Here is an 18,442-nt window from a genome sequence, read left to right on the forward strand (position 1 = left end):
AAAAAAAATTTTTTTGTCTCAACCAAAATTAAAGAGATTTAGGAAAAATTTTATTTTCAACAAAAATTGAAAAATTATTCTTGGGTAGGGTGTGATGGCGCATGCTTGTAATCTCAGCATTTGGGAGGCTGAGACAGGAGGATCATGGTTCGAGGACAGCTCAGTTACTTAGTAAAGTCTTGCAACTTAGACCCTATTTCAAAATAAAGAATAAAAAAAATAGGGCTAGAGGTATCGCTCTTAGGTAGAATGCCCCTGGGTTCAAACTCCAGTACCGCAAAAAAGAAAAATTATTCCTCTGAATAGAGTTATTATAATTATATAGCTGATTAAAATAACACGCATTACGTATTATAATAAGTAGTTATTAAACATTGAGAAAAAGGGTGGGGACATAGCTCAGTGATAGAACAGGTGCTTGGGGTACACAGGGCCCTGAATTCAATTCCCAGCACCAAAAAATAAAAAAAAAATAAAAAGCCAGGTGTGGTGGCGCACATTTGTAATCCCAGCATTTGGGAGGCTGAGACAGGAGGATCACAGTTCACAGAGAGCCTCAGCTATTTGCAATTCAGTGAGACCCTGTTTCAAAGTAAAGAATAATAAAAATGGGCCTGTGGGTATAGCTCGAAGGTAGAATGCCCCTGACTTCCATCCCCAGTACTGCAAAAAGAAAAAAAAAAAGAAAGAAAGGAAAAATGTATTATATGACTCTATTAATGAGGTCAGTGGAATTGTTCCAACCCCTGTCCTTTCTCTAGCACTCAGTTAATTGATTATAGCTGAGTGCTGCCTGTTAATTACTAAAGCGACACAGCATTCAGCATCAGCCCATCCTGTTTCTTATCCCTAGATAAAAGTGCTTCAGAATCTAGTAGGTAGGAATGGATGGAATTTGGTTATATCACTGAATTTTTTTTTAACCTTCTGTGTTTTGTACTAAAAATTACATAGCGATGTTACCAAAACTTATTTTGAGTCATCTGTCACTTGACAGTTTGTGATAAGGTCACTCTTCAGTTAGAAGCCATGGGGCTCACAAAAGTCGGCTCCCCGGTCATTAGTGTTCACCCTCGCACTTCTACTCTGTACTCTACGGCTTTCACAGGCCAGGGCACCTTAGCCAGACTCTAGAAGGTAGAACTCATGCCTTTATTTTGTAAAAGGGGAGATGGAGGTTTGAGAAAGGAAAATGGGGAAGGAAAACTAAAGAGATTTTATGGGAAAATCCACATGGAAGGTGGAGACCTGAAGCCAGGCCCCATGTGGCCTGCTAGTGATTCTGCATTGCTTGACACGTTTTGGGTCTAACCCACAGAAATGCTTCCTCGACTTATTTTTTTATTTTTTTGGTGTATTTGTGAGCGCGCGCATACATATGGTACTAAGGATTGAACCCAGGGGTGTTCTCCTTTCAAGATATACCCCCAGGCCTATTTTACTTTTTTTTTTTCACTATTAACCTTTTAATAAATTTTCTTCAAACATTTTCTAAAAATAACTTTTTAAAACTGATACATTAAATTCATACATCTTAATGGAATAAAAAACTTGTGTAAATATACATGCACACATCACCCCGTTAAAACCTACCCCTTCCCCATTCAATTCCCTCCCCTATTTTACTATTTATTTATTTATTTATTTATTTATTTATTTATTTATTGTGGTACTGGGGATAGAACCCGGGAACATTCCACCTCCGAGCTACACCCAAGCCCTATTTTTTATTATTTATTTTGTAACAAGGTCTCACTGAGTTGCCAAGGGCCTCACTAAGTAGCTGAGACTGTCCACAAACTGTGATCCTCCTGTCTCAGCCTCTGGAATGCTGGGACTACAAGCTTGTGGCCCCATGCCCGGCTACCTTTTATTTTTGAAGCAGGGTCTCACTAAGTTGTAGAGGGTCTCACAAGTTACCTAGGCTGACCTTAAACCTGCAGTCTTCCTGTCTCAGTCTCTCAACTACTAGCATGTGCTACCACACCCAGCCACACTCTACTTGTAAGATTACTATAGATGCCTCTTTTTTTTTTTTGTTTTTGTTTTTTTTTGGTGGCACTGGGGATGGAACCCAGAGGCATTCTACCTTTGAGCTACATTCCCAGCCCTATTTTTTATTCTTTATTTTGAATCAGAGTCTCACTAAGTTGCAGAGAGCCTCACTAAGTAGCTGAGGCTGGACAGGGACCGTGATCCCCCTGTATTAGCTTTGCCACCACGCCTGGCTAATACCTCAGTTTTTAAAGTTAAAAGTCAGACATGGGAGAAAATACTTAAATAGACTTGTGAAGCAAGCTTTTAAAAATTGGTAGCAAGCCGGGCGTGGTGGCACACGAGACAGGAGGGCAATTGCACAGGTTAGAAGCCAGCCTCAGCTACTTAGTGAAGCTCTCAGCAACTTAGTGAGACCCTGTTTCCAAATAAAGGATAAAATAGGTCTGGGAGGAGCCGGGCATGGTGGTGCACACTTGTAATCCCAGCATTCGGGAGGCTGAGACCAGAGGATCACAGTTCGTGGACAGCCTTAGCTAGTGAGGCCCTCCACAACTTAGTGAGATCCTGTTTCAAAATAAAGAATAAAAAATAGGGCAGGGGGTATAGCTCAGAGGTCGAATGTTCCTGGATTCCATCTCCAGACCTGCAAAAAAAAAAAAAAAAAAAAAAAAAAAACGGTCTGGGAGGATAGCTCGGAGGTAGAAAAGCCCCTGGGTTCCACCCTCAGTATAAAAAAAAAAGGTAGCAAAACACTTTTGTATAGAAATTCACCATGTACTCTATTTACAACCTGTAAATCCCCTGTATAAATACTTCTGAATGTGGGATGTGGGGTAGTCATTGGGAACACAGAAAAAGAGAGACACAAGTTATTTTTCACTTAAATCTAATGTTATGAGAAGCCACATAGTCAATAAATATAGCAGACCAAAGTTTTTAACAATTTGCAACTTTTACTTTTTTTCAGATGATACAGAACTTCCAGGAAGAGGCCTGTTTTATTCTGGACACAATGAAAGGTAATAAATAAAATAATAAGGCAAATAGCTTTTTCTAAGGAGTTTAAAAACTTATTTCAGCCAGGCATGGTGGTACATAGTTGTAATTCCGGTTCTTGGGAGGCTAAGACACAGGAGGATTGTAGGTTCTAGGTTCTAGGACAGCCTCAGCTACTTAGTGAGGTGCTCCACAATTTGAGACACTTTTTCAAAATAAAGAATAAAAAATAGTGCTGTGGATGTAGCTTGGAGGTAGAATGCCCCTGGGTTCAATTTCCAGTAACACACACACACACACACACACACACACACACACACACACACACACACAGCTAATTTCAGGCTGGAGTGAAGTTCAGTTAGTAGAGCAGCACATGCTTAGCATGCACAAGGCCGTTGGTTCAAACTCTAGCATCAAAACAAACATAAAAACTCTTCATATGTATGTGTGTGTGTGTGTGTATATATATATATATATATATATATATATTTTTTTTTTTTTTTGGTGGTACTGGGGTTCCTGGGAGCCCTTCTACCTACGGGCTACACTCCCAGACCTATTTTCCTATATATATAATATATATATTTTTTTTATATATATATATTTTTTTATTTGGAAACAGGGTCTCTTAAGCCAGAGAGGCTGGCTTTGAACCTGCACAATCCTCCTGTCTCCGCCTCCCAAGCGCAGGAATTACAAGTGTGTGCCATCAAGCCCGGCCTCTTTTCATATTTTACTTCTTTGAGGAGAGACAGGGAAGAAACCATATTTGAGATAGAAAAGTGATACTATTAGAGCCAGTTGTGGTGGCGCATGCTTATAATCTCAGCACTTGGGAGGCTGAGACAGGAGGATCGCACAGGTTTGAAGCCAGCCTCAGCTACTTAGTGAAGCTCTCAGCAACTTAGTGAGACCCTGTTTCCAAATAAAATATAAAATAGGTCTGGGAGTATAGCCCGGAGGTAGAAAGCCACTAAATTCCATCCCCAGTACCACATAAAAAAAGAAAAGAAAAAACAAAAAGTGATATTATTAGAGATTGTTTCATTCTGTGAGTTGGTCTCTTGCCATTATCAGAGTAGACGGAATGCACCTGACAACTCTTCACCATTCCCTTCCATCTTCCACTTACCAATGAGAAATCAAGACATAATATTTTATAAAACATTTATTACAGATTCTCCTTAAATTATGATAGTGTCACCTCTTGATAAACCAATTATAAGTCGAAAATATCAAAAGTTGAAAATGTATTTAATACACCTGACTTATGAAAAACATTACAGCTTGGCAACACAGTACCTTGTAGAGTATCAGTTGTTCACCTGTGATCGTGTGGCTGGCTGCAAACTACAGCCGCGGCCCAGCATCACATAAGAGCAGCATTCTGCAACCGCCAGCCCAAGGGAAAATCAAAACTGGTTTCACTACTGAACGCATATTGCTCTTGCAATATTGTGAAGTCAAAATATATATGGAACCATCCTAAATCAGGACCATCTGTACAAGCATTCAGTGCTAAGAATGCTGCTCTTACCCTGCTTTACCTTTATTCTCTCTCATGAGGACCTTGGCATAGTTTTTTTTTTTTCCTACTGTGTTGTAAAAATGATTAAGGATTATTTATCTTTCTTTTTCCTTCCTTCCTTCCTTCCTTCCTTTCTTTTTTTTTTACAGCAGAAACCAATGATAGCTATCATATCATACTGAAGTAGAAGTGGGGCATTCCATGCTCAGTGGCTGCTGCTTCTCTCACCTCTTAACAACTGCCCTCTTGAAGAAGCACGTGAATGGAGGTCTGAAGGTCTGCAGAAACCCAGCTCATCTGACTGTGGTGGGGTGGAGAGAGCGGCAGCTAGGCCCTGGGGGCAGACCCAGCCCTCTTTTTGGCCCATGCTCTTGCGACACACACAGATTATGGCCCAACATGTGGTTGTGCAGTGATCTTTTTAATTAAAATTTTGGCCCCTGTTGAATATCAATAGGCACTCCACATCATTTAGGGTATATGTAGGCCATAATGATGATGGGAATTATGTGATGTTTAATGGAAAGATGTTAAATTTTGTGATATGAAGCCATGCAATTTTTTCTAATATAAAATGGACATCTATATTCGTAAGACTAGGTCCTCAACCTCTTCTGTATCAAACATATTGTCATCTGTGCTTTTTTTTTTTTTTGGCCACAGTTTGCCCCCCAAAACTTCATCAATTAGAAGTACAGATACAATTTTTCTTTTGGTTTGTCTGTATAGTCATTTTGGCCCATATTTATTGAGCAGGCCGTATGATAAAATCTCTAAATAAAATTTAACCCTCTTAACCTTGTATGAAGAAGTCACTACACTGGTTTTAACAGAAGATGAGGACGTGAGACACCTAGTGGCTCAGTAGCTTGTAAGAACAGACAACTAACACATAGCGATGCTGAAATTCAGACTTAGATTAACTGGCCCTTATTTGCCACTCGTCCTGCCACTGCCAACCTTTATAGCCGGTGCTCACCATCATTCCAACTGTGGCTTTCCTGGGGCACCAAGGAATTAACCGCTGAAAGATACAAACCACGCATGTGATGATGAACATATAAAGACCTACAAAAAGATACTTTTAGAGTGTCATTATCCAAATCACAGAATTTGAGATGGTAAAAACTCAGGATTATCTGTAGCTTCCAAAATTAATTGTTCTTGAATGACAGTCTCAAATTATTTATTTATACATGAGTCAAGCTAATCCCTGCATCCCCCTTTCTGCACCTTCTCTTTGTATAGGAACTACTTTTATCCATGTGGTATTCTTTTATATAAGCTTTACTGAAAATTAATTCCTGCTGGGTTTAGTGGCTCACACCTGTAGTCCTTGTGACTCTGAAGCTAAAGCAGAAGGATCACGAGTGTGAGGTCAGCCTCAGCAATGTAGTGAGACCCTGTCTCAAAATATTTTACAAAAAGTGTTGAGGATGTAGCTTAGTAATGAGTGCCTCAGGATCTAATCCCTAATATCAAAGAAAAGAAAGAAAGAAATTCATTCCTATCTCATTCACACTCTTACCATATGTTTTTGTTCTCTCTTAAGAATGATTGTGTGTGTGTGCATATAAACATGTCATATCATGGATCTTTTTTCTCATGTAAAGTTTTATCCAAAAATCTCTTCATAGATGGTGTTGATATGAACAAAGATAATGTTAAAAGATTCTGTTTTGGATTTGGATATGTGTGTGTGTGCTTAAAACATTTGATAAAGTTTAAGTGTTTTTATACAAAACTTTTTGTTCATTAAAATCAACCTACAACATGGTCTGATATCTCTTGGTTTGAAACCAGAAAATTAAGTTAATGACATTCCCCGCCCCCGCAGTATTAGAGATGGAACCCAGGGGCAATCTACCACTGAGCTACACCCCAAGCCCTAATTTTTATTATTATTATTATTATTATTTTTGAAACAGGGTTTTTCTAAGTTTCGGAGGGCCTGCCAAAGTAGCTGAAGCTAGCAGCAAACCTTTATTCCTACTGTCTCAGCCTCCCAAGTACTGGTATTACAAGCGTGCTCCACCACGCCTGGCTACCCAGTAACTTTTTTTTTTTTTAACGGTACTAGGGATGGAACCCAGGAGCATTCTACCTCCAACCTGTACCCTCAGCCCTGTATTTTATTCTTTATTTTGAAAATGGTCTGAAGTTGCAGAGGGCCTCACTAAGTTGCTGAGGCTGGTTATGAACCTGCGATCCCTCTCTCAGCCTCCCAACGGGGATTACAAGTATGTGCCACCCTGCCCGGCTTAGTCAATGACTTTTTTTTTTTTTTTTAATAGTGGTACTGGGGATGGAACCCAGGGGCTTTCTACCTCCAGACTATACTCCCAGACCAGTTTTATATTTTATTTGGAAACGGGTCTCATTACGTTGCTGAGAGCCTCAGTAAGTAGCTGAGACTGGCTTTGAGCTCACATGATCCTCTTGTCTTGGCCTCCCGAGTACTGGGATTACAAGAGTGCGGCAACACACCCGGCTTTAGTCGATGACTTTTTTTTTTTTTTAATGCGGTACCTGAGATGGATCCAAGGGCATTCTACCTCCTAGCTATACTCCAGCCATATATATATAAAATATATTTTATTCTTTATTTTGAAACCGAGTTGCAAAAAGCCTCACTAAGTAGCTGAGGCTGCCCCAAACCCTGATCCTCCTGTCTCGGCCTTCCAAGTGCGGGAATTACAAGCGTGTGCCACCACACCGGCTCCTTTTAGTCTCATTTTAAAGAGTTACTCAGTCCAGGTGCAGTGGCGCATAACTATAATCCTAGTACCTGGGAGGCTGAGACACGAGGGTTTCTGGTTCAAGGATATAGTGTGTAGTAATTTAGTGAGACCCTTTTTCAAAATAAAAAGTAAAATATGATTGGCAGTGTAGCTCAGAGGTAGAATCCCCCTGAGTTTAATCCTCAGTAGTAAATAATAATAAAAAAAAGAAAAATAGAGATGGTCTTATTAGCTGGAAGTGATTATAATACAACAAACAGAAACAACCAAAGACCTGAGAACGTAAGTGAAGTCCAGGAGGAGGCAGGTGTACTCATTTCTAGAAAATAGTTACTGCCAGTTACTGGGTCCATCTTACGGGCACAGCATCATCTCGCCGCTGAGTGGAGGTACGGGGGAGGACTGGAACGTGAAGATGACTTGGGATAATGGAGCCATCCCTTTCTAACTTGTGTATATGAAAGATTTCTCTCAAAACACTTCAGATCCCAAGTTGGACTGTCCTACAAATCACCGTGAAGGAGTGAATGAAGCCTCAGCATTTGTTCATGAAAGTAATACAGGTTTAAGGCACAAGTACTCAGGACCGAGTTTCTGCCTCTTCATTGTAGCTTTTTTCCCTAGACAGACCTAATAATTATTATTCCAAATAATTTGGCATTGGAGAGCTGAAGTGAAAGAACCTGATTTTACAGGATCGGTCGCCAGCTTTCTTGGCCATGGATGGTTCTTCCACAGGAGTCTGACGTGATAGAGCCCCTACTGATCTGTCCCAAAAGCTCCAGTTTCAATAGGAATAGCATACATGTCCCACACAGCGGAATCATAATCATACTATTTCACAGAGGAAGTTCTCTGTGAAGGGGGGACTATTTCTCCTGTAAATGCTTTTTCTGCTAGAATATATACTTTTAGTTTATGATTCAATTTTTGTTTCATTATTTGAACTCCAAGTATTAAAAGTGAAAGACTATACAGCCCTGCACAATGGAATGATATGTGAAAGGTGCTCTAAGTGACCTGAGAGTAATGCCACTAGCACCTTTTTTTTGTGTTGTTGTTACATACTATATTGTTTCTTCTTGCTTTTTTAAGTAACCTGCATTTTAAACCAGGCATGGTGGCACATGTTTTGTTTTGTTTTGTTTTGTTTTGTTTTGTTTTTTTTGGTGGTACTGGGGTTCCTGGAAGCCCTTCTACCTCCGGGCTACACCCCCAGACCTATTTTTACATTTTTATTTGGAAACAGGGTCTCCTAAGCCAGCGCGCGCGGCTGGCTTCGAACCTGCGCGATCCTCCTGTCTCTGCCTCCCAAGTGCGGGGGATTACAAGCGTGCGCCACCACGCCCGGCCAATGGTGGCACATGTTTATAATCCCAGTATTTAGGAGGTTGAGATAAGAGGATTGCAGGTTTGAGGAAAGCCTCAGCAAGTAGTAAGATTCTAATCAACTTAGACCCTGTTTCAAAATAAGGCTGGGGGCGGTGTAGCTTGAAAGGTAAAATGGCCCTGGGCTCAGTCCCCAGTACCACCAAAAGGCTCTTGCATGAACAACAATGGAGTCAGAATGGTTTTATAGAAATTATTATTATTAGAGAAACAAGATAGCAGAGTGGATAGGGAGGAGAAAGTATCTCTCTTCCCTGTCCTTCCACCCACATCTTGTTTTTGAGAGTTTTAACCAAAACACTGTAATCACAGCAGACAGCAAAGCAGGCATGGGATGAGTCAGGGGGAAGCATCAAGGTAGTCACAGATGCATGGGGAATGAAAGGGTAAAATTCTGGAAAATAAGGAAGTTCTCTGGGTCTCTGCTTATTGGTCTTGTTTTGTCCTTGGAGATGTGTCTTGGTGCACAGATCTCCACTTGGGTGGCCAGTGTGAGCCAGCCCCCCAGGCCGGATGAAGGTGACCTCAAAGCTCATGACTAACAAGGCTTCCAGCACTGTATTTTACCTTCAGCCATAAACTTTCTTTTGTTTGCACTTCCTTATTTCCCTACAGATCTATATATATCACTTTCATTTTTGCTTTGTATTGTTCATTACGAACCTAGGCCTGGTCAAAAACCTACAAGGTTACCTTGGAAATTGCAAGTAAGACTAGCATTTTGCATTCTCAAATTCAGAGATTTAAAAATTGTGTAAGGCCAGGCGTGGTGGTGCACGCTTGTAATTCCAGTACTTGGGAGGCGGAGACAGGAGGCTCGCACAGGTTCAAAGCCAGCCTCAGGTACTTAGTGAGACCCTGTTTCCAAATAAAATATAAAATAGATCTGGGACTGTAGCCCCGAGGTAGAAAGCCCCTGGGTTCCATCTCCAGTACACACACACACACACACACACACACACACACACACACACAGAATTAATTTTCATTTGAATTAATGTTAATTATTAAGAGAACTTGCTATTTAAAATAATACTGTCAGCCGGGCATGGTGGTGCATGCTTGTAATCCCAGTATTCGGGAGGCTGAGACCAGAGGATTGTGGTTTGAGTACAGCCTCAGCTATTTAGTGAGGCCCTCCGCAACTTAATGAGACCCAGTTTCAAAATAAAGAATAGAAAAACAGGACAGGGGGTGTAGCTCGGAGGTTGAATGCCCTTGGGTTCCCCAGACCCACAAAATAAATTAATTAAATAATACCGTCAGCCAGGTGTGGTGGCGCATACTTGTAATCCCAGCATTCGGGAGGCTGAGACCGGAGAATTGCAGTTCATGGACAGCCTCAGCTACTTAGCAAGGCCCTTCTCAACTCAATGAGACCTATTTCAAAAATAAAAGGACTAAAAAAATAGGACTAGAGATGTAGCTTGGAAGTACAGTGCCTCTGGGTTCCAACCCCAGCACCGCAAAAAAAATAATAATAATAAAATAATACTGCCATATTGTACTATTCTGTACTGCATGCAGTCTCTTGCGTGTGTGGTACCAGGGACATTCTACCTCTGAGCTTTACTCCTAGCCCTATTTTATTTTTATTTTGAAACAGGGTCTTGCTAAGTTACCATGCAGACTAACCTTAAATCTGGTATGCTCCTATCTCAGCCTCCCAGGTACTGAGACGACAGGCATGTGATTATGTGATTTTTTTTTTTTTTTTTTTTTTTTTTTTGTGGTGCTGGGGTTCCTGGAAACCCTTCTACCTCCGGGCTACACTCCCAGACCTATTTTTTTTAAATATATTTTTATTTGGAAACAGGGTCTCTTAAGCCAGCGAGGCTGGCTTCGAACCTGCGCCATCCTCCTGTCTCCACCTCCCAAGTACAGAGATTACAAAGGGTTACAATCCGTCTGATTATGTGATCTTTGAAACATAAGTTTAAACTGGTTCATTAAGTGGATCTGTTTTCTTTTTCTTTTCCCCCTGTGGTACTGGGGATTGAATCTAGGGGCATTCTACCTCCAAACTACCCCAGCCCTATTTTTTTATTCTGTGTGGTTTTGTTTTGTTTTGTTTTTGCTGGTCTAGGAATGGAACCCAGGGGCTTGACTCCCAGGCGCAGAGATTACAAGCATGCACCACCACGCTTATTCTTTATTTTGAAACAGGGTTTCACTGAGTTACAAAGGCCCTCACTAAGTAGCTGAGGCTGTCCACGAACAGCGATTCTCCTGTCTCAGCCTTGCGCATGCTGGGATTACAAATGTGCGCCACTACGCCTAGTGTATATGTTTTCTTATATTAAATTTGTTTAAGATAAGGTATACATTATCAGCCGGGTGTGGTGGTACATGCTTGTAACCTCATACTTGGGAGTCTGAGACAGGAGGATTACTTAGTGAGGCCCTCTGCAATTTAGTGAGACCCTGTTTCAAAATAAAGAATAAAAAACAGGGCTGGGGTGTAGCTCGGAGACAGAATGCTCCTGGGTTCAATCCCCAGTACCATTCACACACACACAAACTGGATAACCAGTGTTGTTATGTTGTTGTTGTTGTTGTTGTTGTTGTTGTTGTTGTTGTTGTTTTGTACTTTTTTATTTTGAAACAGGATGTCACTGAATTGCTGAGATTAATCTCGCTAAATTGCTAAAGCTGGCCTCGAACTTGCCATTCTCTTCTCTTTGCCTCTCAAGTACTGGGATTATAGTCCCAGTGCTATTCTTAACATAATATTATTAGTATTTCTTTTCTTTGTCATTCTATTCCAAAGACAGAGAAATTCTATTTCTGTTCTGCACTTGAGCTTCCTAAACAGCTGCGTTCTGACCTTTCCCTTCCCTAGGTCCGGTCTAGGCTGGAGCAGCATTGCAGGGAGTGTGGGTGAGCTGGCACTGCTGAGGTAGCAGTGGTGCCGGTTACCTAGTGATTGTATCATGACAATAAAATATAGGGAGCGACTTGGTGATAAGTAGTTGTGATGTCTGCTTAGAGGTCCACATCTTGTTTTTCTTTTGTGATCCTGGGGATTGAACCCGGGGCATTCTACCTCTGAGCTACATCCCCAGACTCATTTTATTTCTTATTTTGAAACAGGGTCTCACTAAGTAGCAGAGGGCCTCACTAAGTAGCTAAGCTGGCTGCGAACCTGTGATCCTCTCTCAGCCTCCCAAGTCCTGGGATTACAAGCTTGTGACATCACGCCCGGCACCATATGATCTTTTAACTAATCTAGAGTTTATTGCAAAATTGAATTCTCATATCTTCTCAAAGAATATGCCGTCCTTGGTTTGGCTATCATTTACTTTTTCATTTAGTTTTTTATTTTACTGGAGATTGAACCCAGGGCTTTGTGCATGCCAAGTAAGCACTTTACCACTGAGCTACAGCCCTAGTCCTTTTTTAAAATTTTACTTTGAGACAGGGTCTAAGTTGTCCAGGCTGACCTTGAACTTGCAACCCTCCTGCCTCAGCCTCCAGAATATTTTGGGATTACTGTTTTTATTTTATTTTATTTTATTTTATTTTATTTTATTTTATTTTATTTTATTTTATGGTACTGGGGGTGGAACCCAGGGGCTTTTCTACTTCCCGGCTGTACTCCCAGACCTATTTTATACTTTATTTGGAAACAGGGTCTCACTGAGTAGCTGAGGCTGGCTTCAAACCTGTGCGATCCTCCCGTCTCAGCCTCACCACGCCCAGCCTATCTTGGGATCACAAATGTGCCACCATGCCTGGCTTTCACTATCTTTTAACTTGATGGCATTAATCAACACATGTTGAGCATTGCGGCTGTTGGTACTTGACAGATTCCCATGACTGATGGAGCTCTGTATTTGTTGACATATGAAACTGTTGGTTTTTTTGTAGTGTTGGGGATTGGACCTAGGAACATTCAACCTCCAAGGTACACCCCCAGCCCTATTTTTTATTCTTTATTTTGAAGCCCTATCTTTTATTTTGAAACAGGGTAAAACACTTTTTTAGCCTGCCCAACATGCCCTTTAGGGTGTTTTTCTGTTAGACTGCTTATTATATAGTGTGATCTGAGGCCTTCTGTTTTTGTTTTTCTTTATCCTTTGTATGCCCAGAAAGAACAGAATCTTTTGAACAAACTGAGTAGGAAACTTGTGCCAGGCATGGTGGCACAGGCTTATAATCCCAGTACTTGAGAAGCTAATACAGGAGGATCACAGATTTGCAGCCAGCCTCAGCTACTTAGTGAGGCCCTCCACATCTTAGCGAGACCATTTCAAAATAAAGAATAAGAAATGGGGCTGGGGGTGTAGCTTGGGGGTAGAATGCTGCTGGGTTCCATCCCCAGTACCACAAAAAAAGAAAGAAAATTTGTGATTTAAAAAACATTGACCCGGCCAGACGTGGTGGCGCACGCTTGTAATCCCAGCATTTGGGAGGCTGAGACCCGAGAATCGGGGTTCACGGACAGCCTCAGCTACTTAGTGAGGCTCTCTGCAACTTAGTGAGACCCTGTTTCAAAATAAAGAATAAAAAATAAGGCAGGGAGTGTAGCTTGGAGATCGAATGCCTCTGGGTTCCATCCCCAGACCACCCCAAAAAATATTGATCCGGGTGTGGTTACACATGATTGTAATCCCAGTACTTGGAAGGCTGAGACAGGAGGATTGCAGGTTCATGGCCAGCCTCAGCTACTTAGGTCCTCTGCAATTTAGTGAGACCCTGTTTCAAAATAGAGAATAAAAAAGAAAGGTGGGGGTATAGCTCAGAGGTAGAATGCCTCTGGGTTCAATCCCCAATGCCACCACCACCACTATCACCACAAAAAAACTGTTTAAACTTTTAATTATATAGTATATAGCAGCTATTTAGCCATCACAAAATTCTGTAAGTTAGTTACTGTTATCTTCATTTTGCAGAGAGGACTCTAAGACAGAAAAGTTACAAACTTTGTCCAGGATCACATCACACTAGTGGATAGAGGAATAGGAGTTTACATTCAGGCAGTCTGGCTCCAGGAATCTGTACTCTTGATCACATGTCACTGCTAAATTTCAGAAGATAAGCTAGGCTTAGTGATGCATACTGTAATCTCAGGATTTAGGAGGCGGAGACTGGAGGATCACAGGTTCATGGCCAGCCTCAGCAACTTAGTGAGGCCTCCTGCAACTTAGTGACATCCTGTTTCAAAATTAAAAAATAAAAAGCCGGGCGTGGTGGCGCACACTTGTAATCCCCGGGCTTGGGAGGCTGAGACAGGAGGATCCCACGGGTTCAAAGCCAGCCTCAGCTACTTAGTGAGGCTTTCAGCAACTTAGTGAGACCCTGTTTCCAAATAAAATATAAAAAGGGTCTGGGAGTATAGCCCGGAGGTAGAAAGCCTCTGGGTTCCACCCTCAGTACCACAAAAAAAAAAAAAATTAAAATTAAAAAATAAAAATAGAACCAGAACTAGGTTGAGGGGTGTGGCTCAGAGAAAGAATGCCCCTGTGTTCAATCCCCAGTACCACATACATTCACACACAAAAAAATTTCAACAGATAGATGATCAGTGCTTAGTACCCTAAGGATTGCTTTTTTTTTTTTTTTTAATGATGGTCTTTTTTTTTTTTCTTCTTCTTTCCATTTTCCATTGTTGTCTCCTCTGCTTGAAGTTTCTCATGTTACCTAGAGAAGAAAACTGGAATTCTTGGCTTGTTTTCTAAGCCATTCAACACTCAGCTCTACAGATAAGATGACTTGATAGATCTAGCTTCACAGTGTTTTGGTTGTAGTGACAAATACACTAGAATTTAGAAGGGGTCTAACCTAAATTTAAATCCTGCCATCCATTTATCTATCTAAGAAATTTCTTCTGGGCTCCCAAATATCAAATACCGGGTGCTAAGTAAACAATTCCTTTGCCTCATAGAATTCAGTCGAGTGAGAGAAGACTGAGAAGCAGTTGCATGTCAAATGAGAATGCTAAGAAGAAAGAGGAAGCAAGAGGATAGGCTCAGCAGAAGCACTATTTTAGAAATATGGCCAAGGAAGCTCTCTGATAGGAGGACATTTGAACAGATATTAACTGAAGGGGTATGTGGCCAACTAGTGGAAGAGTGTTCTAGGTAAAAGGGCCCGGGATAAGAGAATAGTCCTACTGAAGGAACTGCAGGAGGCCAGTGGACCAGACTATTGAAGTAAAACATGGGAGGGGGAAAGTAGAGGGAAACAGGATGACAGAAAGATTGGGGGGTGGGGGTGGGGGTGGCACAGGATGTACCTAGATCTTGCAAAGCCTTATAGGTCAAGGGAAGCAAGATAAGAAACCAAGGCTGGGTGTCCTTGGCAAAGTCACGAATAACTTTTGATTTATTTTGTTTTCAATCTTAAATACGAGTTGCAAAGTTGTGAATATCAAACACCATGGTAAACATTATTTTTGTTTTAAAGTAAACACCTAAATCAGTCCATCGTATATATGTAGATACCTCAAGATGTTGCTTGCATTTTCTTTCTAAACTTGGGCAGATTGCAGCAACACTAAGCCCCCATGAGCAAGGAGGATTATGCTCCTTAGGCATGAGATTGTGATCCTGGAGAAAGAAAAAGGGGAGAATTCATCTAGTCAATGAAAATGTGTAGTTGAGGTTCCCTGCCTTCTACTTCAAAAGGCTGCAGTAATGCCAAACTCGCTTTCCCAGAGTCCGCTGCAAACGCTGCCTCTGTAGCCTATTTGCCGGCCGGCTCGGGTTTATAGCGCTAGCCGCCTCCAACTCCCGGCATGCCGCTGGGCGTGGGGCCGGTACCGGACTCCATTTCCCAGCTTGCCTCGGGGCTCGGCTGGGACGTGCCGGCGCCTATAAGAGCCGGAGCGCTGCGGCCGGAGCCTATTGTTAGCCGGAGCCGGGGCGGTTCTGTGCTCCTTCTGCCAGGGGCGTCCGAGCTGCCGGAGCCGCCCGCCCCCCGCCTGCCTGCCGGCCGGCCAGCCTGCCCACCCGCCCCGCCGCCCCGGGAGCTCCCGACCGTCGCCGCGGGGCCCGGGCCTCGCTCGCTCCTCCCTCCTTCCCACCCGGGCTAGGGCGGCGGCGGCCGCCGCGGGGGCGGCAGAGACCATCACGGGAGGAGGCAGCTGCGGCGGGGCTGGTAATGGGACTGGGGGTGCGGGGCGGAGGGTGCCGCCTGGTCCTTTCCAGGGATCGGCCCTCGGGCGGCCGTGGAGGAGTGGTCAAGCCCAGAGCCGTGTGGATGGATGGGTCAGAAATGAGGGAGGCTCGGACGGGAGCGGTCGGGGGGCGGGGAGCTAGGGCTGCCTGGGAAGGAGTGGAGAAGAGGCGTGGGAGCGAGGGGCGCCGAGGACGGAGCTCGGCTGCAGGGTCAGCTCCAGGGAGACGGATGCACGGCTTGGAAGCCGGCAGGATTGCGGATGAAGGTTGAGTTCGGAATGGAGAATGATGTAGGATGGAGGGAAGTGGAGGAAGGGGTGGGGGATAGAGGAAAATGTGGGAGGAGTGGTTGGGAATTTGTGATAGCTGGCAGGAAGGGATGAGGAAGACTGAGTAGGGGCTGCAGATGATTGGAATGAGCGGGAACGTTAGCAGGAACCAGAGAGAAATGGGTCGAGAGCTGAAGGTTCCTCAGGGGTGTTCATTAAAGGGAACTGGTGACTTGACATGACCCTTAAGCTCTGGTTCCTGATGTCTCCCGGTTTTCTGGCGTTGTGTGTGAAAATGAAAGCATCACTTGCCCTGGTTGGTAGCTCGATCTTTTTATTTTGTAGGCCCAAACATGCAGCCGACTGCCATCCATCTCTTTAGTGCTGTAGTCCTGATTCGTCCTTTGAAGGGGTTTAGAGTGGCAATGTGACACACAACCGTTCAGTATGAAAGGTTAGAAGTTATCCCCAAGAGAGAACATTGTCCCCTTGCCCTGCAGCTTTCAGTTCACTGTAAATCCATACTTGATTCACATTTTTGTTTTCTGTACCGGGTTTGCAAATGTCCAGAGCCAGGATGTTGATGTGTGCCAGAGTTACAAATCATTGGTTATCCTTGAGAGTTAATGCAGCATCATGTTCCAGTTCTCCCACAGAGATCTCGTGTCTACCTTAAGATAGTAGTTCAAGCCGGGCGTGGTGGCGCACGCTTGTAATCCCCGCGCTTGGGAGGCTGAGACAGGAGGATCGCACGGGTTCGAAGCCAGCCTCAGCTACTTAGTGAGGCTTTCAGCAACTTAGTGAGACCCTGTTTCCAAATAAAATATTTTTTAAAAGGTCTGGGAGTATAGCCCGGAGGTAGAAAGCCTCTGGGTTCCACCCCCAGTACCACCAAATAAATAAATAAATAAATAAATAAATAAATATAGTAGTTCAGACAGGAAAGCCCAATTCCAACGTTGTGTTGGTGAGTGGCTAAAAACCAGGGAGAGCTGAGTGTAGTGGTGCAGGCTTGTAATCTTAGTACTTGGGAGGCTGAGACAGGAGGATGGGAGGTTCAAACCCAGCCTCAGCAACTTAGGGAGACCCTGTTTCCAAATAAATAATTAAACAGGGCAAGAGGTATAACTCGAAGGTGGAAGGTACCTAGGTTCCAACCTCAGTGACACACACACACATACACCAAAAACCGAGAAAGGTGGGAAGATAGTTTTCTGTAAATACTTATCTTAATCAGAAGGTTTTGTGGGGGGCAGAATACTGGGGATTGAACCCAGAGGCATTCTACTTTTGAGCTACATCCCGAGCTTTATTTCACTTATTGATGAGACTCTCACTACTTGCTGAAACTGTGCTCAAGCCTGCAATCCTGTCTCAGCCTCCCAAGAACAGGGATTACAAATGTGTGCCACCATGCCTAGCCCAAACAAGAGGTTTTCACTTGAGTGCTTTATACATTCATGATCCTGGTGATCACAAGGACACATGAACCCAGGAAATTTGTAGTATTTGAGAATTAACCACAGTATCTGATAAAGGGAGGAACAGGGCAGGCCTTCTCTTCAGGTTTATCATAACACTTAGCAGCAATCCTGCCTTCCTTTAAGCTAGTTATAGCTAGGTAGCCTTGGGGTTCTTATTAGAGATTTTGAACCTCTGACCTTTAGCAGAAGATTGGGTTCCAGTTAAGTGGAAGGGCTTTCTCCTGTGGGATATACCTTGTATTATTATTTTGGACTCATTTAAGAAAGAGGCCTTGCCGGGCGTGGTGGCACAATGCTTGTAATCCCCACGCTGGGCGGAGACAGGAGGATTGCCGCAGGTTCAAAGCCAGCCTCAGCTGGTTTAAGAGACCCTGTTTCCAAATAAAATATAAAATAGGTCTGGGAGTGTAGCCCAGAGGCAGAAGGGTTTCCGGGAACCCCAATACCATCCAAAAAAAAAAGGCCTAGGCCGGGTGTGGTGACTCACACTTGGAATCTCAGTATTTGGGAGGCTGAGTCAGGAAGATCACAGTTTGCAGACAGCCTCAGCTACTACTTAGTGAGGCCCTTTGCAACTCAGTGAGACCCTGTTTCAAAGAATAAAAAATAGGGCTGGGGGTGTAGCTCGGAAGTAGAATGCCCCTGGATTCTATCCCGAGTACCGGAAAACAAAACAACAAAACAAGTTGCATTACCTAAACTTTGCAGATACCTTCTACTTTCACAGTCAATCTCTCCTGCTAGTCTCACATAAGCTGGGGGTTTTTATTTGCTTGGGTAGTTATAGGAGTTCTTACAGCCCTGGAAAATGCAGATATAGTACTAAAATACATATGCTGGTTTCATTTGGTGCTAGCCTAGTGTCTTCTATATACTGTGGATCTGAGCTATTTCTTAAGCCTTTGGGAAATGT

The 18,442-nt window shown here is 43.0% G+C and overlaps 1 protein-coding gene across 3 annotated transcripts in view; it reads left to right on the forward strand.

Annotated features, from left to right (window-relative positions):
* The window catches only part of TFCP2 (transcription factor CP2), a gene marked incomplete at both ends in the record, with an annotated part of 57,116 nt that extends 52,404 nt beyond the window's left edge, over positions 1 to 4,712 (forward strand). For 2 of the 3 annotated variants that reach the window (XM_080705800.1, XM_080705801.1), the window contains 2 exons: positions 2,966 to 3,017; positions 4,678 to 4,712. In XM_080705800.1, the coding sequence (XP_080561926.1) occupies positions 2,966 to 3,017; positions 4,678 to 4,712 (87 nt within the window). Of the gene's footprint in view, positions 1 to 2,965; positions 3,018 to 4,674 lie in introns of all 3 variants that reach the window. The other variant, XM_080705799.1, reaches the window with a different exon arrangement.
* Positions 4,713 to 18,442: the final 13,730 nt, after the last annotated feature.

Source organism: Muscardinus avellanarius, assembly GCF_963383645.1.
Source record: "Muscardinus avellanarius genome assembly, chromosome: 11".
Lineage (NCBI taxonomy): Eukaryota > Metazoa > Chordata > Mammalia > Rodentia > Gliridae > Muscardinus > Muscardinus avellanarius.